Here is a 27,013-nt window from a genome sequence, read left to right as displayed (position 1 = left end):
CAGGCCCTAAAACTCAAAAAACAAAAAACAAAACAAAAAATTTCATCACCTTAATTTCATTTAGTCTTACTTACCTAGTTAGTAAGGAAACAAATTTAATATGATATCTCTTCAGCTTCCCTCCATGTAACTGGTCAGTAATGGAATTTATATCCTTTTCTGTCTTTAATCTTTGCAATCTTTTATTTTTTGTGGACCAGACAATTATTTCCTCCAGAAATGTGATGTTTGGGTTAAGACATTCTATTCAAATCTTAAACTGGGGTGAGTTTAGGAACTGTCAGTCATTTTGGGAACCAATTTTGTCTAGTTGGTCACTGAACATGATCTAAACAGTAAAAGGAGAGGAGCAGACAAGGAAGAAGGGGGAAAAGGGAAACAGAAAGAGAGAGATAGAGAGAGCAAAGCAGGGTGCCAGTGGCTCATGCTTGTAATCCTAGCTACTCAGGAGGCTGAGATCTGAGGATCGCGGTTTAAAGCCAGCCCAGGCAAGGAAGTGAAGTTCTTATCTCCAATTAACCACCAGTAAACCAGAGGTGGCACTGTTGCTCAAGTGGTAGAGCACTCACCTTGAACTTAAGAGCTCAGGAACATCACCCAGGCCCAGAGTTCAAGCCCCACAACCGGGGGGAGGGGGAGGGGGAGGGGGAGGGGGAGGGGGGAGGGGGAGGGGGAGGGGGAGGGGGAGGGGGGAGGGGGAGGGGGAGGGGGGGAGGAGGAGGAGGAGGAGGAGGAGGAGGAGGAGGAGGAGGAGGAGGAGGAGGAGGAGGAGGAGGAGGAGGAGGAGGAGGAGGAGGAGGAGGAGGAGGAGGAGGAGGAGGAGGAGGAGGAGGAGGAGGAGGAGGAGGAGGAGGAGGAGGAGGAGGAGATTCAAATTCTCCACCATTTATGAGTAGCATGTGACCTTGAATGGACTTATATAGGTTTCACGCCAGTCTTGGTGTCAGTCACATGATCATGGAGTAGATTATGTTGACTGGACAAGATCACATGGTTCATCCCCAGAGTTAGAAATACAATTATAGGGCTGGGAAGGTGGCTCAGTGGTAGAGCGCTTGCTTTGCATGCTCAAGGCCCTGGGTTCGATTCCTCAGCACCACATAAGCAAAAAGAAAAAAAAGCCGGAAGTGGCGCTGTGGCTCAAGTGGTAGCGCGCTAGCCTTGAGCTGAAGAGCTGAGGGACAGCGCCCAGGCCCAGAGTTCAGGCCCCACGAACGGACCCAAAAAAAAAAAAAAAAAAAAAGAAAGAAATACAATTATAACCTCTTTATCTACCTATGTCTCCAAGAAGAAACACTGAACTATTGGTAAGAAAAGTGTATACTGAGAAGGGAACCAATGCTTATTTATCATCATTGTCTTCCAGTGTCACCAGACACCCTCATAACTGAAGCAGGATAGGTTAGGGAAAGAGCCAGGAATTAAGCATCAATATTTAAATCGAGAAAAACTTTTGGTGAAATGACTCATTTGATCAAAGAAATGCTTTCAAAGGAAAAAAAAAAACCACAAATCTATACAACAATGACTCAGATAGATAAATAGATAGATAGATAGATAGATAGATAGATAGATAGATACAAAATAACATATCTAGGCTTATGTCTCCAGGCCAAGCTGATAATATCAAATAATGTAACAGTGAAATGCTTCTTACTGGATGTTTAATAGAACACCCTGAACTATTTCCTTATCTTTTAGAATATGTATTTCTTTTCCTTTTGCTTTGCTAGACAAATTTTGGTGAGTCTCTCATTATACCTTAAATCATGGTCTGACATTCTTTTCTGCATTGAAAAGACAAGGACTTATGAGGGTCAGGAGGAACCTCCTCAGACTCTCTCCAATGGACTATATCTTAATATCCTCTTTTATTTAAACATCTGGTACTTAGAGCTAAAGAGTATTGACTAAGATGTCCCATTAGAATAGTGAAAAAATATCAGCGTGAAAGTCTCAGGGAGAAGTTGACACGGCGGGTGTGTATGCCTTGTACACACAGTTTATATAAAAGAACAGAAACAGTTCAAATTGCTGGTGACACTACCTACCATTCTGCTCACCATCTGAGATGGCAGATGGCAGCAACTCTTCTCTCAGTGCAATCTTTATTCAGCCAAGTCTTTGTTCTTGCCAACTATATGATTCTAGTTCACGTATCATATAGCAGCCTCTGTCACTGGTATTCAACAAAAGGAGCAGAAGTGATTGGAGGAAGAGCTGGCCAAGCAGGCCTTACCAAGTATGTCATTCCTAATGCAGCATGTTTCTGGAAAACTTCAAAGATAACTGTCCAGGAATGTTTTTTTTTCCAAAGGAATTTGAGGGTAGTTTTGTTGATAAGGTAAGATTCTATCAAATTTAGACAGACAACTATCACCACCACTACTCCCAAGAAGCTAAGAAAGCTGATTAGTGGAATCATTACTATGTCCATGCATTGACAGTTTTTATGCATTGACCAATTGTTAATGTAAATATTTGCACATAGAGCTTATAAGATAAGTATGATGTGATAAATGGCTATGTTTAGAGAAATAATCTTGAATGTTGTTTGGGGCATTCATGGTGGTTAGTGAACACAGAGAGGAGCTGTAACATTGAATACCCTTCTGCTGTAAACTATTTGTACAGTCTTGGGAAAGTTACATAATGTTTCTGAACCTCAGGTTTCACCACTGGTAAAATGGGAGGAAAAATGCTTATCCTACATGTTTTCAAAGTTATTTCACTATGTGGCCTGTGCTCTCTGAGGCAGCTTCTTGACATCTTTGAGGCCAGAATGAATGATATACAGAAGGAAAAAATATTCAAATGGAAAAAATTTTCAGTGCCTCCAGAGATGTTCAGTGGATCATTTATCCTGCCTATGTCCTCTTGGATGTTAAAATAAAAGCAAATACAAAAGTACAGCCCTCTCTAGAATGATATAGCAAAAAATATAGTAAATATGGTAAAACTTGCTTGTAGTGAATATGAATCTTACAATGTTCACTCGATTACAATGAAGTTTAGGGTGTTCCAGGCAAAGCTCAGTTTAGGTTATGGAATCACTGTTTCTTTACAATCTGCTTTACAATTTAAAAATTAAAAAGGTATATCTTCTCCACATTAGTCTAATTCTGTCTTTGGGTAGTCATGTGACTCTCCCAAGAGTGTAATAGACATCAGGCATGCTGGCTCATGTCTGTATCCTAGTACTTCATATACTAAGGCAGGAAGATCGCAAGTGTGTGGCCAGCCTTGTCTTCAAGAAAAAAAAATCCAAATCCCCAAAATAATAACTTCTCCCTCTTAAGGAATTGTTCCTCCTCCATTTCCATCATGCCAAGGGACATGGCTATTAAATATACTTCTACTGACTCCAGCACACAGCAGAAACAAGACTATTTAGCCTAAACCATTTGAAATTGCCCTAAAGGTAGGTATTTAACTCTATGCACTATTATTTAATATCTGAAGACTGTAGGAAATTAGATTACATGTACAGAACACAAAGAACTTAACTAAAAATTCAGTTTAAAGAGAAACTTTTGTTCCTAGAATGTCACAAGATTTTCTTGAGGAAAGCTGTGTTTTCAGTAGATTCATATCCCACATTGGTAAAATTACCTGCAAAAGTCATTAATGACGGATATCATTTGATGGTCTCAGGATGAAAAGGTGGGAAGGAACAGAAATATCTGCCAACTAACCTAAGAGGTATTTATGTCAGGATCCTAGGGAGCCTCAGGATCTCAGTGGCAGGAAATAAAACTAGGAAGTCACTTTCTCTCCATCTCTAGATTTATTAGCTCACTTCTGCATTTTCTGTATGTCTGCTCACTCTCTTGTTTCTTGCCTGACTACTAGCTTGTTAGCCAGTATGTCATTGTCAGCTCTACATGATGGCTTTTGCTATTATGGATGTTAATTATTATGACAAAAATACTGAGATACCCAATGTAGAAGAGCAAAGGTTTATTTTGGATCATAGCTTCAAAGGTCTCATTGCATAATTTCTTGGTCTCACTGCTTTGGGGCTATGATGGCAAGGGAACATGTGGTAGACGAGGCTGTTCACCTCTTGGAGGCTGGAAAGCAAAGAAATGAAAAAGTCTAAATGTTCCCTTTAACAACCTCCTAAAGTTTACACCACCCTTCTAATAGTAACTTAGCTGAGCATGGCCTCTACTATATGGCCATTTTTAAGAGGGCAATTTTTAAGATCTTAACCATAATAATGAGCTTCTAATCTAGCACAGATACTTTGTAGATAGCCAATATATACTAGTTTGTTTGGTAGGCAATAAAAATGAATTACTAACTATCATTGGTAGACAGTCAATAAATACTAATTCTTTTTCTCTCCTTCAAAGAAGGAAGGCTGGGCACTGCTGGCTCTCATTTGTAATCTTAGCTACCCAGGAAGCTGAGATCTGATGATCGCATTTCAAAGCCAGTGTAGGCAGGAAAGCCATGAGACTCTTATCTCCAATTAACCATCCAAACACTGGCAGTGGATTTGTGGTTCAAGTGGTGGAGCACTCATGGCCAACTCAACTACACTAGGCAGTTTGGTTTGGTAGGTTCACTGAAAGCCTGAAGAAAACATACAGAAGTGGTGGGTGAGATGTAAGGTTTACTGAAACTTACTAACAGGGATAATGCATTGCTTTGTTTGTTTAGTTAATTATTTGTGCTGGTACTGGGAATTTAGCTGTAGGTCTGGAGGTCTCATTCAGCTTTTTCCTTTATAGCTGTTGCTCTGCCATGTGCCTCTAGTTCTGGCTTTTTGCTGGTTAAATTGGAGATGAAAGTCTCTCAATTTGACTGCTTGGGCTGTCAGCCTCCTCGGGAGCTAGGATTATAGGTGTGAGCTATCAGCACCCATCTGCTTTGTGATTTTCCTATTTTTAGATGTATGACATGCCAGTCTCCATTTGTGCACTTGTCCCAGTCCAGTGATGTGCTGGAGCCAGCTCATAATGTTTGTGTGGGGGGGTGGGGGGGGGGGTGGAGCAGTACTGGAACTCAGAGCCTCATGCTCTTTCTTGGCTTTTTCATTCCTGGCTGGTCTTTCATTCCTGGCTGGTCATTCTACTTCTTTTTAAGTCATGACTCCTGTTTATAGTTTTTTTTTTTGCCAGACCTAGGGCTTGAACTCAGGGCGTGGGCACTGTCCCTGAGCTTCTTTTGCTCAAGACTAGCATTCTACTACTTGAGCCACAGTGCCACTTCTGGCTTTTTCTGTTTATGTGGTACTGAGGAATTTAACCCAGGGCTTCATGCATGCTAGACAAGCACTCTACCACTAAGCCACATTCCCAGCCCCTGGTTGTAGTTTAAAATCAGCATGACAGAAGGAAATTACATACACCAGGGAAATTGTTGAGCACCACCAATCGGGACTTTCTTTTTTCTCCTGCATGGCTGTAATTTAATAACTTACCTGCACACACTGCCTAGGTTCCACAAGTGTTAGGAGCAGGCTCACTCACGATGACTTGGCTCCATAGTGGCAGCTCACTGGAGCTCTCCCCAAAGCCCTCCAGCATTGGAGAGGTCACAGCCTTCTCTACTGCTGCTGATCTTTGCTGCACTGTCATTTTGCGGGTAATCTTTGCACTGCACCATCCTCATTGAACACTCTGTGGCGATTTGCTTCCTGCAGGACCTTGACTAACTGTTAGAAATGGCTCTGTATGTTGGGATGTCATGTAGGAATAAGGACACCAACTCAAAAGGAACTCAGCAAGGCAAAGTTTATTTCTGCAGAAGAGTACGCCATTGACCAAAAAATCTGGCAAGTAAGCGCACGGAGAAGCCAGGCGGTCCCGTTTTAGCCCTAAGTCAGCAGGCCCTTGCTGCTCTGCTCAGATTGGTTGAGCTCAGGTTCACAATCTGGAAAAGGATGTGGCTTCATCAACAAATGTAACTAAAACTCAAGGAATTTCTAATAGGATGGCTTGATTAAAGTGAAGCAGAAGGATGTACTAAAATGTAATCAAAAAGGGCCGAACTACATGGCCAAACCAATGACTTCAGAAAATCAATTCTCACAAAATTGACAGAAAGCCATCTCCTTTGCTTTGCTTTGTTTTTCTCACACTAATACAAATTCAGCACTTACTCCACACTTTACCTGGAGATTTAATGAGCACCTCTGACTCCAGGGGAGCCTGGAACCTCTGTTGTATCTACATCTGACAAAGCTATTTCATTTGCCATCTGCCCTCCACCCACCCCTCCTTCCCCGTTTATTCATCTCTCCTTGCCAAAGATGTAGAAGAATAGCATCCATCCTGTGGCTTCAGTACAAGAAGAAACGTCCAAAACAACTCTAAAAACCACCAGCGTATCCATTGCTTTGTTCTTTTAACCACCTTAGTGTCTATGCATCAATGTGACATTTGGGATTATTTTTAGAAGTTCAAAATATATAAGAGAAACAAAATGTCATAAGCCACTGGAAGTCATTCAAATATTTGAGAAGTTAAACAAACAGAAATCAGGCCAGATGCTGATAGTTCACACCTGTAATCCTACTTAGGAGGCTAAGACCTGAAGATCATGATTCAGAGACTGCCTGGGCAACCAAGTCTGTGAAGCTCTTGACTCCAATTATCCACCAGAAAGCTTGAAAATCCAAATCTGACTTAAGTGGTAGAGTGCTAGCTTTTAACAAAACTAGCTCAAGGACAGTGCACAGAGTCGCAGACCTAATCATTTCTGCTTATCTCATCTCTGAGTTATTTTAGAAGTCAGTCCTTGTGGTGTTTTCAACCTATCTTAAGACTGTTGCCTGTTGCTATAGCAAAAAATACGTAAGGCTTACTTTTTATTTTTGTGCTGGTCCTGGGGCTTGAACTCAGGTCCTAGGCACTGAGCTGCCTGAGTAGTTACAATTGCAAGCATGAACCACTGGCATCCAGCTGGGTATTGTATCTTACGACAAAGTTTTATTTAGTTCAGTCTCAGAGGCCCACAGTCCAAGCTTGGGAAGCCTGCTATGTTAGTCTCAGATGAAGTTCTCACGGAAGAGTCAGCACAAGAGCGCATACAGAATTACATGAAAAGACAAGAACATGGTGACACATACCTGCATTATTCTCTCACACTGGGTCCCCGCTCATAAAGTCTGTCACTTCTCCATACTGGCACAAAGACCAAGCTTCCAACATTTGGGGAACAAGTCACATGCAAACTACAGCACAACTGTAACCTTATACCTCTTCATGTCTGACTTACATTTTTCATACTGATTCCTAATGATACTGATTTAGAACAACAGGATAGGGCTGCCACAGGTCTTGGCTCACTGTGTAGATCATTGATCTATCTGCTTCAGTGCCTCAGCTCTGCTGTTTGTTCATTTTGTTTTTCCTGGATTTACCCGTTTTCTTGAGTACCTCTGGTCATATTGCTGTCCTGAGTTAGTACTGATGATTAAATACAGCTTTGGTGAGGTTTACTGAAGAGCAGGATGACATTTCTAATCACCAATGCTTTTCTTGCTTCACACATATACACAAAAGGGCATTTTCAGTTGTTGACACTAAGAGAAAAGAAAAAAAGGAAGAAAGAAGAGAGGGAGGTGGGAGGTATGTTACTAATTTTCCTTTGCAACTTTATGTGGAAGCAAATGACAATTTCTAAGAATCTTTGAAGTCAATACACTACTAAAATTTGTCTTCTATTGTCTTCCCTTCTTCCTCTATTGCCTGGAACTCAAATGTAGTAGCTACACCTCTAGCAGCCATTTTGGTTCCTTAAAACAAAAGCAAGACTCCATCTCCAGGAGAAGAAAGGAGGAAGAAAAACCAACCTATACCATCTTTTAGTTTTTCTAATTGTAACTAAAATGTCTTTCTAATTGTTAGTATAGTCTGATAATATGGATTTTTACTGATCACTTTAGCCTTTGCTCATTATAAAACCTTTTTGAAGCATACTTCAAAGTTACATTAACTTTTTGCTCCAAGATAAAATATATTGATAATTAAGATGGATTTTTTTTTCTGGTATGTTTAATGTACAGAGGGGTTAGTTATGTAAGTCAGGTAATGAGTACATTTCCTTTTGGACAGTGTCATCCCTTCCCTCACTCTCTCCCAGTTTTTCCCTCCTGTCCCCACCCACAAGTTATATAGTTCAAGTGTCTAGTGACACCACTGTTGCATTTGTTTACCCTTTGTTCCTCCATTCCTGGTACCCTCTTGCCATCCCAAAGACAGATAAACAAATGAACAAGACAAAAAGAAAACAAACATAACAAAACCCCCTTGTTTCCATTTCCTGAAGTTCATTTTGATAAATATTATTTTGTTTTTTTTTTTTTTTTTTTTTTTTTTTTTTTTTTGTTTTTTTTTTGGGGTCCGGTCGTGGGGCCTGAACTCTGGGCCTGGGCGCTGTCCCTCAGCTCTTCAGCTCAAGGCTAGCGCTCTACCACTTGAGCCATAGCGCCACTTCCGGCTTTTTTCTTTTTGCTTATGTGGTGCTGAGGAATCGAACCCAGGGCCTCAGGCATGCAAGGCAATCGCTCTACCACTGAGCCATCTTCCCAGCCCGATAAATATTATTTTGTACAGTCAGATGCAGTCATTGTGCCTTTGTGCTCCTCCCCTAACAGTATTTTCCCTTGGTCTGTATGTGAGTGCCCAGAGTCTTATATAATTTGTCATACCTCCAGGAATTTTAGATATAGATTCCACATGTGAGAAAACATGCACTGTTTGTTTCTCTGAGCTCCGATTTGTTCTAGGTCCATCCATTCCCCTGCAGACAACATATTATTCTTTCTAATGGCTGTGTAAAATTCCATTGTGTATAGATTGCACAATTTTTGGGACCCACTCATCTAGTGTAGGGCATCTAGACTGTTTCCCTAACTTGGCTATTGTGGTTAGTGCAGCAATGAACATGGATGTGCAAGTGTCTTTATGATACCCTGGCTTGTGATGTCTGGGCATCTGCCCTGGAGTGGTATGGCTGGATTGTCGGGAAGATCCCATGTTCAGTTTTCCTGAGGATCCTCTGGACTGCTGTCCAAAATGGTTGTATTAGTTTACATTCCCATTAACAGTGCAATAGGGTTAGTTCCCCCTCCCCCTCATCCTGACCAACACTTGTTCAAATGACTGTAATTTTTAAAAGTTGACAGAAACAACTTGTAAGGCCCATGCAGGCATCTCTCCCAATTTTTCCTGACACAACAGAATTGGTCAGTCTATTTGTTTTGGCCCTGACTTACAGTGGAACAGTGAAGATTTTACCTCCTCATTTTGGCAAAACTTGGGTAATGTAGAACCTGCAGTTAAGGTTGGGCACAGACTCCCACTTTTACATTTTCTCATGTGCCTGATTCTTGCTTGCTTTTGGCAACTGCTCCTTTATAAACTTTTAGAGGAAGGTGATAATGTGAACCCAGAAATGCTGAAAATAGTTAATGACTCTAATGCCAGTAGTGCTTGTAGAACAAAGTGTCCCAGCTGCTTTTGAAGGGAGCTAGTCTCATTTCTTTTGACTCAGGTCCACATCCAAAAATCTGGGAATCTTACAATATTGAGCATCCTATTCTAATTATTTCAAGTTGCAAAGAGTCTGACCACAAAGCAAGAGAAGAAACTTCCTTTAAGAATGAGAAGCCAATCCCTGGTGGCTCATACCTGTGATCCTAGCTACTAAGGAGGCTGAGATCTGATGATCTTATCTCCAATTAAACACCAAAAAAATCTAGAAGTGGAGATGTGGCTCAAGTGGTAAAGTCTTGAGCAAAAAAGCTAAGGAACAGTGCCCAGGAGCTCAGGATGAGTGTGTGAGAAGAAATTATCGGAAAAGAGGCACAAAATAGGACAGGGTAGATTATAGCCAGGCACCGCTGTTATTTTGTTATTGTATTCAGAGACGTAGATGGGACAGTAAGTTGACAGGGGCTTAAACAGGGCAGAATTTAACCTTTCTAACCCACAAAAGTTTTGAAAAAAGACAGCCCATGGCTGAAATGGTGGTTAAGCTCTACAAATCCCTCAGTGATCCAACTCCTTCCAATTTACTACTCCTTACTTTATCCCTGGTACTAAAATACTTTTGTTTTAAAGATCCAAGATGGCTGCTCAAGCTCTAGTTATTGCATTTAGATACATTTTACTAGAGTGCTGACAAAGATTTCTACAAGCTCCAAAACAGAATGGGTAAATTTTTATGAAAAAACTTAATACTCAAGTAAATGGTTCTATTAAATATGGAAGATGGAGACAAAAAATACTAGAGAACAGCCACTATTTCATGTATACACAGTTCCGAGAACCATGTACACAAATGCTCTCCTGCTGCTCTGATCTCTTCAATGATTTGTACTATGGCCTAATCGCTGATGTACAGAGTTTGTGTGTATATATGTGCACACCAGTAGCAGTGATAACTTAACAATACCAGTTCTTTCTAAAGATATGATTCTGTTGGTTACTCTATATTTTTCTACCACATTTTTCTACCTAGTATAACAAGACATTTAAATGTATTTTTTATGCTTCCCCATTTAGAAACTATTTATACTTCCTTATTATTATTCCTAGTTTTACATCTCTTAAAAATATGCTACATTGGTAAGACCGAATTTTTATTTATTTATTTATTTTGTCAGTCGTGGGGCTTGAACTCTGGGTTTAGGTGCTGTCCCTGTACTCTTCAGCTCAAGGTGAGTGCTCTACCGATTGAGCCACTGTGCTACTTCCGGTTTTCTGGTGGTTTATTGGAGATAAGAGTTTTACGGACTTTCCTGCCTGGCTGGCTTTGAACCGTGATCCTCAGATCTCAGCCTCTTCAGTAGCTAGGATTACAGGCGTGAGCCACAGGTGCCTGGCTAAGACTGAATTTTTATTATCAGTATCAACTTTACTAGTAACTATAAACCTAGAAACATGTACTGCCTTTCAGAAGGTACTTTATTTGTAGTTTGTACCAATCTTTTTGGGTTTTATGTTTACTTGTGTATAGTACATCTAATTTTCCTGACCAAGTGGTCAATTAATAGTTCATAAAGTCTAGACCAGATGAGATCCAAGGGTGTTAAGGCCTGGAAGGTACATTTTAATTTTTAAAAAGAATTAACATTTTCTTGAGGGTTGATACCCTTTTAGAGCATTCTAAAAATCTGAAGGACAGGGGAAGGGAAAAAACAAATGGTTTAAGTAGGGATACAGGTGGATCCATTGTAACAATGACATGTACAAGTCGTTATGTCGAAAACGAACTTTACAACTTTGGTGCGGGGGGGGGGGGGAGGGAGGAGGGAGGATTGGGGAACTGGGGGAGGATGGGAATGGATGGGAAGGGGAAACAAAGGAGGAGGCTATAATGCTTGATAAGAAATGTACTCATTATCTTGCCCATGTACAGTATTTTGCCCTCTGTACAGTATTTTCACAATTAAAAAAAAATCTGAAGGACAGAATTGTTCTGCGGCTACAAACAGCAAGACCACTGCAGAGCTCATGAACATTTCAAGCACTGTAAGCCATACAAACCTGGAGCTACTTTTTATGGAGTGGAGTCATCCTCAGTATCACATTTCAGGTATTTTTCCAGAGACTAGTTTACTCCAAGTTCATAAAATGAAACAAAGTAGTTCTATGCCAAATAGCACTTTGTGGTTTTATAAATTTCATAAATTAAATCCATAAACAAAACTACTAAATATAAAACATGGCAAGAAAAAGTTTTTAGCTTCTGAGTTTTATAGATAGAAAAATAAATTATCTTGGTAGCTTTATAAATCTACATTATTTCTGGAGAAGTTAATGTATTACATGACATATTTTCTACAGAATTAAGAATAGGTGTTGCTCTAATTTTACATAGGTTGTAAAAACCAGTCTTCTTAATCTAAGGATCATGGTTTGAAGCCAGCCAGGGCAATAAGGTCTGTAAGACTCTTCTCCAATTAACCACCCAAAATTTGGAAGTAGAACTGCTGTGGATCAAGTGCTAGAGCACCAGTCTTGAGTGAAAAAGCTCAAGCCTTGAGTTCAAGCCTCACTGCCAATATAACAACAAAAACCAGTCCAGGTAATTTAGAGTAATTTTCTACTAGCAAAAAATTAACTTCTAAATTATATAAATCCTATATACCTTATAATTCTGGAAACTTGTGGTTAATCTGTGAAAACGTGTATTAAAGTCAGTGTATCCCTAATTAGGTACAACAGGCTGGTATGGGAACAAACTTTATAACTTGTTCACAGTCCTGATAGTCCCTCTGCTTTTTCTGCACAATTTAGGAGAATCCATTCTCAGTCCAAAGAAACAATATCAGGTTATTTGACTCTCTGTTTTTTTCTTGCTTGAAATTGTTCTGTTTTGTTTTTTACAGATTTGATCAGGATTGACAAGGCAGGATCAATGGACTTCTTCTGTGGTGCATTTTCAATCTCACTCTCCTTTTTCTTTATTGTCTGAATAAGTTTTTGTTCTTTTAGTTCTCTTTGGCGAGCTTTCTCCTCCAGGATCTTTTCCATTGCTTTTGTTTTCTTGAAGTTAGGATCTGAGGGATCCACATTGAACAAGTGGGAAGTGTACATTGCTTGAAACCGTGCATCACTAACATTTACCTGAAAATTTAAAAGGAGTAAATAAAGGTGGTGAGGTGTTGGTCATAAGATAGAAGATCAGCAGTTTGTCCTCATGTATTAGAAATGTTTTTCCACACTAAAAAAGTTAAGTAGTTGTATACAGGCATTTCAGTTAAAGTCAGATTGTGAGTACAATGCATCTTGAGCGATGCCACCCCTTCCATTATTCTCCCCAATTCCACAAATTAAAGTTTGTGGAATTTTAAGTCGAACCCCTGGAATTCCACATTGTATGATATGCAGTGTGTGCTGCTGTCATCAAATGGCAACCACTTATTTGAAAGGGATCTAGAGTAGTGTGAGCACATGTGCTATGTACTTATGTATGTGTGTGTGTGTGTATGTTACAGCCTACAATGACAATGACTACTTTGAACTGGTAGGGGTGATTCCTAAAGGAAGGTTTCCCTTGCTTATAGTACAAAATTAATTCCTGGAATATATAAATAAGCAATGGAAACATACTCCTGCTGCCGTTTTATGTAAAGTTACTGCATTCTTAGTACATTTCAAGAAACTTTAACCTTGGTGCAAAAAATAAGTAGTGACCAAGAGTGACTTAGATAAAGATATTTTGCTTTTTTTTCCGTAAGGAAATCAATACATCAACAAACTTCAGTATAACTGAAGCAAATGTGAAACTGTATAATGATGCTGGGGACTGAACCCAGATCTTGCACAGGCTAGGCAAGTGCACTACCACCAAGCAGCACCTCAACTCTCTTTAGAGGCTAATGACTTATATTCTTGGTTACCTCAAAGTCATCCTCTATTAATTCTTTCTTTTTCATAAGCTGTTTTTTCTTCTTTTTGCTCAGATTCTGGTGCTCCACAATCTTGCTGTAATTGAAGTGTTTCTTACCATCTTCTTCCTCATCCATCACAAGTAAAGCCATTTCAGCCTGCAGAGAGGGAAAAAAGTTGGGATGTATAACTGAGTTTTTTCCCCACTGTTACTTTAAAAGTATTATTTATATATGATGAATAGTGAATAGAAAGAGCCATTAAGCTGCAAGTACAAGTAGCTAGCCAGGTTCACTCACAGAAAGTGATGTATTAGAATCAGGAATATGAGAGAGATGACAGCTTTTACTTAAAAACCAGACTTCAATTCACTTATTGTAGCCAATTAATATACTACAGGAATAAGAGTTCCCAACTCTGTTCAATATAAATTTTTTTACCTTGTTCTTTTACAATAATAACATTCAACCCAGCATATGACACTAGATTTATTTTGTGATGCAAATTATATTTTCCAGATGTGTATTTTAATAACCAGATTTTCTTTTGCTTTTTGCCATAATGCTTGATAAAATGTAATATTAAACACTATGTTACTAAGATATTTAGTTATGTATTATTAATCTCATTGCTGATATGGGTTATTCTTGAAATTGAAGACAATAAAAATTCTTGTGCACAATTTCATTTAACTGCATGTACTGATTATCTATTATGTATGTAACAATGACCATGTTCTACCTTTTGCTTTTCTAATTCAGCTTCTTCCTCAGGAGATGGGCTATCTTTTGAAGATTTCATTGATTTTTTCTTCATACCTGACATAACAAATCAACATGAGAGGGTTAAAAATCATAGGACAACAATCTGTTCACATTATATCTAGGAATAATCTTATGTGTCAAAACTAAAGGAAGAAAAATCATAGTACCAAAAGAAGGCTGGAGTGTGAATAATTAATACAGTACTTTTAGATGGCATGGCTGAATAGTATCAAGAAGAAAAGTCTGAAAGGCATGATGGCCAATGCCTTTTTTAATTTTAGCATTCAGGAGGCCGAGGGAAGAGGACTACAAGTTCAAGGCCAGTCTGGGCTACACATTGAGACCCTATCTCAAAACCAAACCAATTAAAATAACCAACAAGTCACTATGCTACACACAAACAGCAGAAAACAATGGCTTAATACTTTTATAGTGAAGTAAGATGAGATTACTCAAAAACTTACACTAGGCATCTTGTTCCATTCTGGAAAATTACCTCTTAGACATGACAGAAAAGAAGATGAAGAAAATACTGGATGTTAGAACTCACCTTTACAAAAATAACTTGATAGTAACCACCTGAAAGTATAAGTTCTCCAAGACCATTTTTATCTCTGTGTGTGTGTGTGTGTGCACACGCGCCCACATACACAGGAGTGTGTGCACCAGTCCTAGGGCTTGAACTCAAGACCTGGACACTGTCCCTAAACTTTTCTGCTCAAAGTTAGGGCTCTACCACTCAAACCACAGATAGCTCCACTTCTGGCTTTTGGGTGCTTAATTGGAGATAAAAGTGTCACAGACTTCCTGCCCAGGCTGGCTTTGAACCACAATCCTCAGATTTCAGCCTCCTGAGTAGCTAGGATTACAGGCGTGAGCCACTGGTGAGGTAGCTCTCCAAGAAAAATTTGATCTTCAGCTAACTTTCTGGCTGTATGATCAGGAAACTACTTATGGTGATGTGGCTTCTGATTGAAGACTTTAAACACTCATAACTTTGGTTTTCCCTTGAAGCAGTGACTCTTGTCAGTGGTATGAAGTGTGGCATAAAGAGCTCTGAAAGCTCTGTGGAGGAGCCACTAGAATGATATCCGTTCCTATTTGGGACATGGGAATCTCAGGCAACAGGGACTACTGGTCTCCTTACATCTGAGCTATCTCACTGAGCAGATTGCTATGAGGCCTCACAGTACAGAAAAACAACCAGGCTGTCTTATTGTACTTCTAGGCATGTATCCCTTTAACTCCAAGTATAAGCCTGCAAGTGCCTTAGTAGACCCTAAAATCCTCTCCTGGGCACTACTTTAATTAAGCAGTTATTTGGACAATCTGACCTTAAGTGATATGTAATATAATACAAAAAATATAGCATTGACTTATGAAATATCCTTTCAAAAAATATTCAGTATGATTTGGGGTGAATGACTATGCTATTCTAAATTCAAGCTTATCACAAATACAGGGGCAGAGGGAGGGACAAAAAACTACTACAAAGTAGAATATGAAACATTAGCCCACTAACATGGGCTCTGGAAAAGGCAATGGTTTATAAAGGAAAAAAAGTATATAGTCTTGTACATTAGAATGTACCGAAGATAACATGATTGTGTAAGCCTTGACTGAATCTAAGAGAGAGAGAGAGAGAGAGAGAGAGAGAGAGAGAGAGAGAGAGAGAGAGAGAGAGTACTGTATGTACATACAATGCTATAAAACTCCCTGAATAACTGTGACTATTCAAATACTGAAGAACACAGATAATACAAATGGCAAATGGTAATAACTGCTGAACATAGGTGTAGTGTCATTTTCCCCAATTTCTGAAAATTTATGGATTTTCACATTACAAACAAATAGTTGGCTGGGTGCTGGTGACTCAGAAGGCTGAGACCTGAGGATCATGGTTCAAAGCCAGCTGGGGCAGTAAAGGCCATGAGATTCTTGTCTCCAATTAACTACCAGAAAAACCAGAAATGGAGCTGTGGCTCAAAGTGGTAAAGCATCAAAGCTCAGGTAGCACCCAGGCCCCCAGTTCAAGCCTCAGGGCCGACAAAACAGTAACAAAAAAAAATGGCTGCTACTATTATAAACTACCTGACTTTCCTATTTAAAGATCTTATGTCACCCATTAATAATATTAACAGTTAAGGACTTAGGGGGTATAGCTCAGTTGTAGAGAGCTTATCTACCAAGTCAAAGGCCCTACACCAAAGAAAATCAACCAAAGAGTCTCAAAAAAAAAAAAAAAAAGGTAACAGAAACAGAGATTAGGGCTGGTACGATGGCTCAATGGTAGAGTGCTTGCCTTGCATGCATGAGGCCCTGGGTTCGATTCCTCAGCACCACATAAGCAAAAAGCCGGAAGTGGCGCTGTGGCTCAAGTGATAGAGCGCTAGCCTTGAGCTGAAGAGCTGAGGGACAGCGCCCAGGCCCAGAGTTCAGGCCCCACGACTGGACCCCCCAAAAAAAACAAAACAACAGAGATTAAAAAACTCAATGATTTTTATCATTCTCACAAATGTTAACTGAATGTCTATTATGTTTCATGAAAGAATGGTAAATTTGTAGCAGGCAGGCCTTGAGACTCAGCAGAGACAGGAAAAGGAAAAGTGGTCAGAGTGATAGGGAAGTTAGCACCTAAAATTCATGTCACCTGCACCCTGATCTCAGCTGACCACATCACTTCTTATTTGTTAAGAAAACAAATGCAATCAAAAGTGAGCTTTAAAAGATTCCACAACAAGTATTCTCTGTTGTACAGGAAAATGGATTTGAAACCCAGTATAAACCCAGTATAAAGCTGGGCCTTAACTAGAGGTCTAATTAATTTAACTTCTCAGTGACAGAGTGCACTCTAAGGTTTCTGTATTAAATAAACTAAAAAAGGTGAGTGCTTAGAACAGTGCTTGCTACACAATAAGCAATATTTAAATATGGGTTGTTACTCTGATTATTACTTGCATGCATGATGTAAACCAGTTCTATCATTTGAATTATGGGTCTTACCTCTCTTATTACCTCTCATATACTATTCTAGTAATTATTCCCTTTTTCCCTTGCATCATTTATTTTCCTTTTCTACTCTACTATACTTACATCAGCACATAGAAATCATGAATCTCCCAATTAAAAAACAACTAACCAGCCAGGTGCAGTGGTTCATGCCTGTAATCTCAGCTACCCAAGAAGGATAAGTAGGATCACAGTCTAAGACTGGGCCTAGAGAAAAAGTTGGACTGTTTTTGAAAAATAACTAAAGCCAAAAGCCTAGGGAAGTGGCTGAAGTGGTAGAGCACCTGCCCAGCAAGGTCATTGCATTCAAATCTCAAACCCCAGTACCACCAAAAGCCAACCAAACAAAAACCACCACCATCAACAACTACCCCAAATACCCAAATGACCAAACAAAATGTGTCTTGACACATTTTTTTTCCCACCAAGTTAGTGGGCCACCTCCCTCTTCCTCCTCCCTTACCAGGCCCTTGTTGTTGCTTTGCTGGTTCTTCCCTCCCTTCTTCCCTTGTAAAGGTTGCACATTCTTAGGGCTCAGTCCTTGGATATTGTTCTATCTAAGGTTTGTTCATCCAGCTTAAGGCTTGAGACACTTCTATGCTGTTTGTTTTTTTATTTCTAGCTATAACTCCTTTTAAATCCAAACTTAAATTCCAACTGCCTCTTGAGATTTCTTTTGCTCACAGAATAAAAATGTATTTCTAGAAATCCATTTAGCATTATTAAATAGATTACCTCAACTAGGGATTACCTATCCAGAAGTAAAACAGATATGGACAATTTGCTGCAAGTGAGTGTTACTATAAATGATGCAGGGACTTCTGAACATGTAGGGACTTGTGAAGCACGCAGGCTGTTAGATGAGATGCCCTTGCCCCTAACAAGAGACAGTGTGCAGCAGCTAAGGGCACTTAACTCTGGAGCAGTTGGCTTGGTTTAAATGCTGAGCCTACTATATTTTAGTTGTAGCAGTTTGAGCTGGTGCCCTTATCTGTAAAATGGGGATTTAAATGATGACAGCTACCTTTTAGGATCATGATGGGTTAATGGATTAGCAAATAAGGAGAGCAGTTAATGCACAATAATAAGGTAACTTTCTTTATGTGCCATATAGCAGTGCTATTATGTAAGTTAATTGTAATTAATTGTATCAATTCATCTTTAATGCTATGTGATGGATTTATTATTTACTGTCACTCTAATTTTTGCAGATGAAGAAATTAAAGCACAGATTGGTACTTGTGTCCCATTTTAGTGAGGGAATCATGGTTCACACCCAACCATTATGGCTCAGGCTCGCTAATGACACTCCTAAAAACACACACCCCTTCCACCATAATCAAATGTCATTCTCCCAGTAATGGCCTTTTCAGCTTAGAACACACTTGATTGTAAAGTAACAAAATTAAAGATGCAAAACATGCAATCATGGTTCAAACACAGCAGGTAAGGGCGTATAATAAGGAAAGCAGGAACCAAAGTCAATAGAAGCTTTTGAGACTGCTTCACATGTTCCTGTTGTGATCATGCAGACTGGTGAGAGAATATGCACAGTGGATTGAACACTGTGTGCTGCCAGCACAATGCTCAGTGCTTCCATGGCATTTAAAGAATATTTATGGAAGGCATCCCTTCTCTGCAAAGTGAAAATCTTTAGTCTTATCTAAAATGTTTTTAGGGAATGATGCGTCTTTCTTGAAACTGTAAGTTTCTGTCTAGGTTATGTATTTTTATAGGTAGGTAACAAGGTTCCAAGTTTTAGAGCTATGTCTCAACTCTATACCCTCTGCTACTGTGCTCTCAAGCAGCCCCCTGCAGGAAGTGGACAAAGGCCATATGCAAAGGATCACTGTGTGGCAAGGGAAACACCAGGCTGCATATGATTAATGCACAAAGGAGATAAAGATTCTCACATACAGCTGTGGAACATAATTTCAAAGAGCCCACAATGAACTGCTCCAGATTTTATAACAACCTGGTGAAAAGTCATAAAAATAACATGAAAGGCTGACTACAGCAGGGAGAAAAAAGAAATCTCCAAGATTGTCAAGACTAAAAGGGATACCCAATTTTAGCATGATAAAAATTTCTTTTCTCACAAAAATTTATTATCTGCTATGCTGAACTATTTAGTCAAAAGATTAATAATGTATAGAGATCCTTTCTGAACTGTTAACAAGATAATATTAAAGGGGTACATCTACTTTTTAAAAAAGTGTATCATCCCTCTGGAAAGTTTTCAGACTTAAATTACATGTACAGTACCAGGGAAATGGAATTCCTGTTCTAAAATATTAAAGTATAAGTAAGAACAGTAAGAAACAGTATCCCCTAAACTGGACATGGTAGCATATGCCTGCAATCCCAGAATTTAGCAGGCTGAGACAAGAGGATCTTGAGTTTCAGATCAGTCTGAGCCACAAAAATACAAAAGTATTTGTATCTGTAAATCCTACTATTCAGGAGGCTGAATTCAAAGGCAGCCTGGGCAAACAAATCCAAGATTCTTATCTCCAATGAACAATCTGGAGTGGAGATGTGGCTTTAGTAATTAAATATTAGTCTTGACCAAAAAAACTCAGGGACAGTGCCCAGGCCCAGAGTACAAACCTCACTATTGGCACACATACACAAAAACCTTACATCCTTCTGGAAATGCTATTAAAAAGTATACATAGATGGATTTTAATAGCTCAAAGGTCAAATACCAATCAAGACTTCATGTCAGATGTTTTATAGTTAACAGCATGCCCAGAAGTGTTCCTGTCTGCCATCTTTATGATGCTAGCTGAACAAGCTCAAAAGTGTTCTATTCTGGCTTTTAACTTTTTGAACATATGCTCCATGACTGTACTAAGAATGTACACAAATATGTCTGTCATCTGTCCTTGAACTATGACCTCAAACTGAGCATGCTCAGGAATGGCCCATCTCTAAAGGGCTTTGTATTATCTCTCCAAATAAAAATCCCTGTTTCTTTGTTAAAGAAAGGCACTGATTTAGAAATAACTCCCATGTTCTGTCTACTTGCTACAGGTAATAAATCTTCTACTATGTTACTTTTTGGCTGGGCTTACTTTTAGCTTTGTATTTGTCACAATGCAAGCCCACTACTAGGGTGCATATGTTATAAATGTACACAGTCCACCTATTTTACAATGTCTTTGTCTTGTTTAATGGCAGAACTTGAACTACACATTTTTCCAAATGCTAAAAAGTCAAATTTGTTATCTTAAATATTTTTGGAAGCCAGTTCACAATCCTACATAATGACAATATTGTAATGTTCTACAATTATTTATTTTGACAAATAATGAAGGCAATACTGTGCTGATACAACTTACATCACTGGAGCTATTTGGTTAAAGAAAAACCCTCACAACTTGAACTAAAATCCAACTAATAAAGCCTTACTGCCCCCCCCCCCACCACCACCATATACTTCTAAATAAATGTTCCCTAGAGCTATAGCATGCTTATATCTTAATTGTCCTGTTGGAACATGAGTATAAAATATTAAATCAATGTTTATGCTTTATATCACAACAGAAAATAGCTGGGCACAATGGTATACATCTGTAATCCTAGCTTTTTTTTATTTAGGTCTGGTCGTGGGGCCTGAGCTCTGGGCCGGGGCGCTGTCCCTCAGCTCTTCACTCAAGGCTAGCGCTCTACCACTTGAGCCACAGCGCCACTTCCAGCTTTTTTTCTTTTTGCTTATCTGGTGCTGGGGAATCGAACCCAGGGCCTCATGCATGCAAGGCAAGCGCTCTACCACTGAGCCACCTTCCCAGCCCTGTAATCCCACCTTTATGGGAGGCATAGGTAAGGAGCACTGAAGTCCAGTCTAGCCCAAGCCAAAAAATGTGAGACCTTATCTAAAATATAATTAAAGCAAAATGGGCTATGTTTCAATTGGCAGAACATTTGCCTAGCAAATATGAGGGCCCCAAATTTCAGTACCACCAAAAAACGACCCACAAAAACAGTAAATTAAAACAAACAAATAAATCAGGGTGCCAGTGGCTCACATCTGTAATCTTAGCTACTCAGGGGGCTGAAGTCTGAGGATTACAGTTTGAATCCAGTTGGGTTAGGGAAGTCTGTTAGGCCCTTATCTCCAATTAACCACTAAAAAGCTAGAAATGAAGCTGTGGCTCAAGTGGAAAAGCATCAGCCTGAAGTGAAAAAGCTAAGAGACAGTGCCCAGGACCTGAGTTCTAGCCCCAATATTGATTTCCTTATTTCTCATTTAACTCACACTAAATTATTGAAACTAGATGTAAGATTACCTTACCCAATGATCTCTGTAGCTCACCAAGTTTCTGGGGGATATTTTTGTGTCTGCCTGACATAACTCATAATTCAACTACATCTCTCTTTTATGTACTTCTTTTTTGGGGTGGGGAGGGGTTTCAGTTCCAATATCTTCCATCACCTTAAGGAAGCATTCTTTGCTTACCATATATAAAAATCTTCCCATTCCCTTTGTCCTCCTAGTTATCCTCTATCTTACCTATTCTTTTTTTAAAAAAACATTTACCATACTTTCGCAATCTTCTTTGTCTGTGAACACATCTTCCTTAAAACCACACTTCTAGAGGGATGCAATTTTGTTTGCATTATTACCTCATCTCTCCAATTGAGCAGAGTGCCTAGCAAGTGATAAGACAATCAAAATCCTTACTGATAAACAAACATGGCAAGACACTATGTTTTTAGTAGTAAATTTTATGTATAAAATTCTCAGTACAGAGGCTAGGAGCAATGGTTTATGCCTATAATCCTAGCCATTTGGAAGGTAATCAGAAGGATCACAGTTTGAAGTTAACCCATGCAGAAAGTTAGCAAGACTCCATTTCAGTGAAACTCAGGAGTACACTTGCCATTCTAGCACACAGGAGGCCATAGACAGAAGAATTGTAGTCTGAGTCTGGCAAGGGCAAAAATGTGACACCTTATGTTTAAAAAACAATCACACACACAAAAAATCTAAAGTAAAAGAGTGCTGGGGGCTCAAGTGTTAGAATGCCTGTCTAGCAAGCTCAAGATCTTGAGTTCCATCCCCAATATTGGGGGGGAAAAGTGCCTTTCTATTCTTTAAAATAAATGAACAAAACTCTTATTACTTAAGACCAGATAGAAAAAATTCTTCCTCAGAAATAGTCTAGAATCAAAAGTGTACCAAAAGCAAGCAAACTGTACTTATACCTCTCACTTGGAACTTGGGATACTAACTTTAGAGAATGCTAATACACAATTTAAATATGCTGATTCCAAGAAACTGGCTTCTCTATGCCATGGAACCATTTAACTTACTCTTTGAATCCTATTCTGAGTTCTGTAATCTGACCATTCACATGCCAAATGAGGCACATTGGACAGAGAACAAGGAAACTATAATTTCTCCATTATGAACTTTGGTTTAGCCAGAGGATAAGGCTAAAATCCATCATCTTCTAGAAATGACTACACAGGTATGATAAAAAGCAGAATATGCTAAGTTTCCATTTCTCTTTCCAATTCCCAAGAATCTCACATCCTATAATAGACTTTATTCATTTCATCAATAAAATGTCAGTGCTAAATGGCTGTAACAACCAGGAAATAATTTTAAGCAATTTTGACTTTCCTGTTGAGAACTATTCTGGCCCACTAGTCTGGAGGGACAAGAAGCCGGGAAACTTCATAAAATCCCTCTCTTTACAATGCTAGCTTGGAGTCACTCCAAGAGCAAGTCTTTGGGGTTCATGGGTATGGTATAAATATCAGGGGAAAGGAAAAATGCTTACAGTGGTCTCTGTACTGATTTTTTCCAACTATGGCCAAAACCTTCCCAAACACATTTACATAGACCAAAAAGGTAAGAATAAAAGCATTCCAGAAAGAATAAGTGGTACATATACAATGGAAACAAGGCTGTTTCCTGAATCCAGGAAATGAGAAACCAAATAGTTTAGGGACTCAGAAAAGGGAGAGTAAGAGAAAAACTAGCTGTTAGTTAAAACTAAACAGGATAAATGTAAAAAGGACTAGACGAACATAGGTGCTTTTGAATATTTGAGCAGAATTTCATCTATAAATTCAAAAATATGCATGTCGATACAAATTCACCTCATTTTGACTTCCCCATAATCTCTTCAGAGAGAAAGACAGAGACAGAAAGAGGGGCAGGGGAGAAAGAGAAAGAGAGGGAGAGATCTGAGTATTACAGAGAAATATCAAAGCATAGGACAAAAGGTAACCAGTCTCTCCATTTCCTCTCATCCTTTTCTGGGCATCATTTGAATAGTTTCCCAGTAAACTGTTAAACTGACCATGTTACCAAAAGTCTTCTATGATAAATTTATTCTTTGTTATATACAGAGGCATGCTGGTCCTTCCCAGATATAATCAATGGATGGGCCAGACATGCTCATAAACCACTAATGGAGTTACCTAAATTTTAGTAAATTTGTGAGTGAGTGAGTGTGTGTGTGAATACTGGGGCTTGAACTCAGGGCCTCATGCTCTATCTTGTCTTTCTTTCTTTAAGGCTTGTACTCTACCACTTGAGCCACACCTCTACTTCCGCAACTTGGTGGTTAACTGGAGATTGCCACCCATAATCCTTAGATCTCAGCCACCTGAGTAGCTAGTAAAGTTTAGTAATTTCTTTTTCGCCAGTCCTGGGGCTTGAACTCAGGGCCTAGGCACTGTCCCTGAGCTTCTTTTGCTTGAGGCTAGCACTCTATCACTTGAGCCATAGCACCACATCTGGCTTTTCCCATTTATGTGGTACTGAAGAATGAAACCCTGGGTTTCATGCATGCTAGGCAAGCACTCTACCAGCTTCAAGTTTAGTAATTTTTAAAGAGTAACTACTTTTTGTTTTGTTTTTCTGTTTTTGTTTTTTTCTACCCATGTCATCTTTTCCTTTAGATTCCAATTGAAAATTCAAATGCAACCTTGCTTACCTATTTTTTTAACCTCTTCGGCAAAGTATGGGTCATTCAAATCAACATCCGAAGGAAGTTCATCATCGCTGGCTTCTTCAGCAAGAGCCTTAAAGTTGAATGCAAAAACAGTTTTATTTTTTATAAGGACTTTAATGTGTATATGTGTGTGTCATCTTCTTCATGCACATCTTTTGGGAGTAACAGTGAGACCTTGTCTCAAATATTAAAACATAAAACAAAACATGACCTAGGAATGGTAGGACATACCAGTAATCTCAGCTATCTGGAAGGCAGAAACAAGGAGGGCATGGTTCAAGGTTAGCTTGAGCACAAAGTAAGATCCCTTCTCAACAACCAACCAGGTGTATACCTATAATCCTAGCTGTGCAGGTGGTACAAACAGGAGGACTACTGAGGCCAGCGTAGGTACAAAGTGACAGATCATAGCTGAAAAGTAACCAAACCAAAGATAACTGGGGATGTGGATCAAATGATACAGCACTTGCCCAGCTGGCACAAGGTACTGAGTTCAAGCTCTGGTATAGCAGAACACAAAGAACAATTAAAGAAAAACACCTATAAAACAAAAAAGACTCCATTGCATCATACTTTGATGTATCCAACGTGTGGCCTTTTACGGCACTAAAGGCAACAGTTGCAGCAAAAGTGCTATAAATTCACATAGTATAGACAGAAACAATACAGTACAGTAGAACACTAGGCTGAGCGACCATAGACTCTGGTTTCATCTTAGGCATTTATAAGCAGTGAAATAACCCCAGACAAATCATTTGATTTCCTACAACTATAAAATAACTGTGTGGCACTAGACAGAATCATTTAAGATTCCCAAGTTGTAAAACTATTTATGAATGGTAACATCCATAAAGCAATGACATGTCAGTGACAAGGTTTTTAGTGACAAAACTCTACACTGCCTCTGTTGTTACAACTCTGGAAAAGGTATTATTATTTGAATGATGGCAGTCAACTCATACTATCCATAGGAACTCGATATTAGTGCAGAGAAAGCATTCCTCATCAATAGATTGATGACAACAGCAACTAACAGCCATACAATAGTGAACAGTGAAAAACACAGGTATATAGTATAATCTCAAGTCAAAAACTTCTACACAGGCAGATGAAGATGCTGTATACCTGTAATCCCAGTGCTCAAAGCCTGAGGTAGGAAGATTATGAGTTTGAGACCAGTTTGGGCTTGAAAGTGAAGTGTTATTTCTTGTCTCCTTTTTTTTTTTGATGGGGGTGGGGGATGGGGGTGGTGGTACAAGACTTGTACTTGAACTCAGTACTTGATGCTTTCCATCACTGGCTAGCACTCTACCAACTCAGCCATGCTTACAATCCCTTGAAACCTTATCTTAAAGATGGAAACAAAAGCTTTTTTTTTTTTTTTTTTTTTTTTTTTTTACAAATATATTAAGTACAAAAGTTTTTATGTAATTCTCTTTTTTCAAAAACACACAGAATGGAGCCAGGCTCTAGTGGCTCACGCCTGTAATCCTAGCTACTCAGAAGGCTGAGATGAGGATCATGGTTCAAAGCCAGCGTGGGCAGGAAAGTCTGTGAAATTCTTATCTCCAATAAACCACTAGAAAAACCAGAAGTGGCGCTGTAACTCAAGTGGTAGAGCGCTTGCCTTGAGCTGAAAACTGAGGGACAGCACTCATGCCCAGAGTTCAAGCCCCATGACTGACAAAACAAAACAACACAAAATGGAATCATTCTATTTACAGCTATACACTGACTACCAGTGTCCTTCATTCAGGTGGCACATACAACATTATAACACATGGGGAAAGTGGCTCTCAGCTCTTACTAAGATTACATACTACTCTATGGTCCTGAAGAAAAAATTTAACTTACTTTTTTCTTATGGTATGACAATAAGGTCTATTCTATTAGTGGCTATATTCTGAGATAATAGATAAAGAGAACCTCATACATATTTGGTATGCAATAAATATCTGGTCATAACTATCATTTTTACCTTCTGTTTCTTTTTCAGTTTTTTTTTCTCTTTCTTCTTCTCTAAAAATTGCTCCCAAGGTGTCAGTTTATCCTTTCCTTCCAATTTGTTTTTGACCATCTCTTCTGCACTTTCTTTGAGACCTATAGAAAAATAAAAACACAACCAGGTTAGCTGAAAATGCTATATCTTCTAGCAGTTAAAAGTTTATAATTTTTTTTTTTGTGCTAGTCATGGGGCTTGAACTTAGGGCCAGGGTGCTGTTCCTGAGTTTTTTTGCTCAAGGCTAGCACTCTACCACCTGAGCCACAGCTATAGTTTGGCTTTTTAGTGGTTAGTTGGAGATAAGAGTCTCATGGATTTTCCTGTATAGGCTGGTTTTGAACTTTGATCCTCAGATCTTAGCCACCTAAATAGCTAGGATTATAAGTGTTGAACCACCAGTGCCTGGCCAAATGTAATCCTTACAAGATAATAAGTTAACATGAATGATTGTAGTACCCCAAGATCACACAAGGACAGTGAATTCCTATAAAACCTATTTCCTACTAACAACCACTAATAAACTTCAACAGATGAAATTAAAAGCAATCAACAAATGAATCCAGCAACTAGATACAGGATGAAGCCACTAAAGAAAACCTCTTTGTTAACCAGGGATGATGACCCATGTGTAAACCACCAGCACATAGTGAGGCAGGAGGATCATGAATTCAAGGCCAGCTTGATCCTCATAGTGAAATGGTATCTAACACAAAATTCCTTTTTCAGGTTCAAATGTAATTTTTCTAAACTTAATTATTTTGAGTGTCTAAGAAAAATTCTGGAGCAATTAGCAGTCAGGATATGAGTGCTAATTAAAATGACTGCTGTTGCTTCTGCTACCCAAGTGAAAGCCTGAGTTCTCTAGAAACTATAAGTGGTGAACAACAATTAATTGGCATGACAATCCCC

At 39.1% G+C, this 27,013-nt stretch overlaps 1 protein-coding gene across 3 annotated transcripts in view; it reads right to left on the bottom strand.

The window, feature by feature from the left end:
- Positions 1–5,730: 5,730 nt before the first annotated feature.
- Esf1 (ESF1 nucleolar pre-rRNA processing protein homolog) overlaps positions 5,731–27,013 on the bottom strand; it is a 61,016-nt gene continuing 39,733 nt past the window's right edge. The window contains exons 10-15 of one of the 3 annotated variants that reach the window (XR_011368720.1): positions 26,081–26,202; positions 24,085–24,172; positions 14,097–14,173; positions 13,367–13,513; positions 11,508–12,590; positions 5,731–7,537 (exon numbers count right to left, since the gene is read on the bottom strand). Coding sequence is in view for 1 of the 3 variants with exons in the window: in XM_070006729.1 (XP_069862830.1) it covers positions 12,297–12,590; positions 13,367–13,513; positions 14,097–14,173; positions 24,085–24,172; positions 26,081–26,202 (728 nt within the window). In the remaining 2 variants the exon portion in view is untranslated. Of the gene's footprint in view, positions 7,538–8,299; positions 12,591–13,366; positions 13,514–14,096; positions 14,174–24,084; positions 24,173–26,080; positions 26,203–27,013 lie in introns of those variants that run through there. The other 2 variants (XR_011368721.1, XM_070006729.1) reach the window with 2 other exon arrangements.

The sequence above is a fragment of the Dipodomys merriami genome, unplaced genomic scaffold (genome assembly GCF_024711535.1).
Source record: "Dipodomys merriami isolate MVZ:Mamm:240054 unplaced genomic scaffold, mDipMer1.0.p SCAF_7, whole genome shotgun sequence".
NCBI classification, from domain to species: Eukaryota; Metazoa; Chordata; class Mammalia; order Rodentia; family Heteromyidae; genus Dipodomys; species Dipodomys merriami.
Note: the sequence above shows the minus strand (reverse complement) of the source record. Positions and strands in the feature narration are given on the sequence as shown.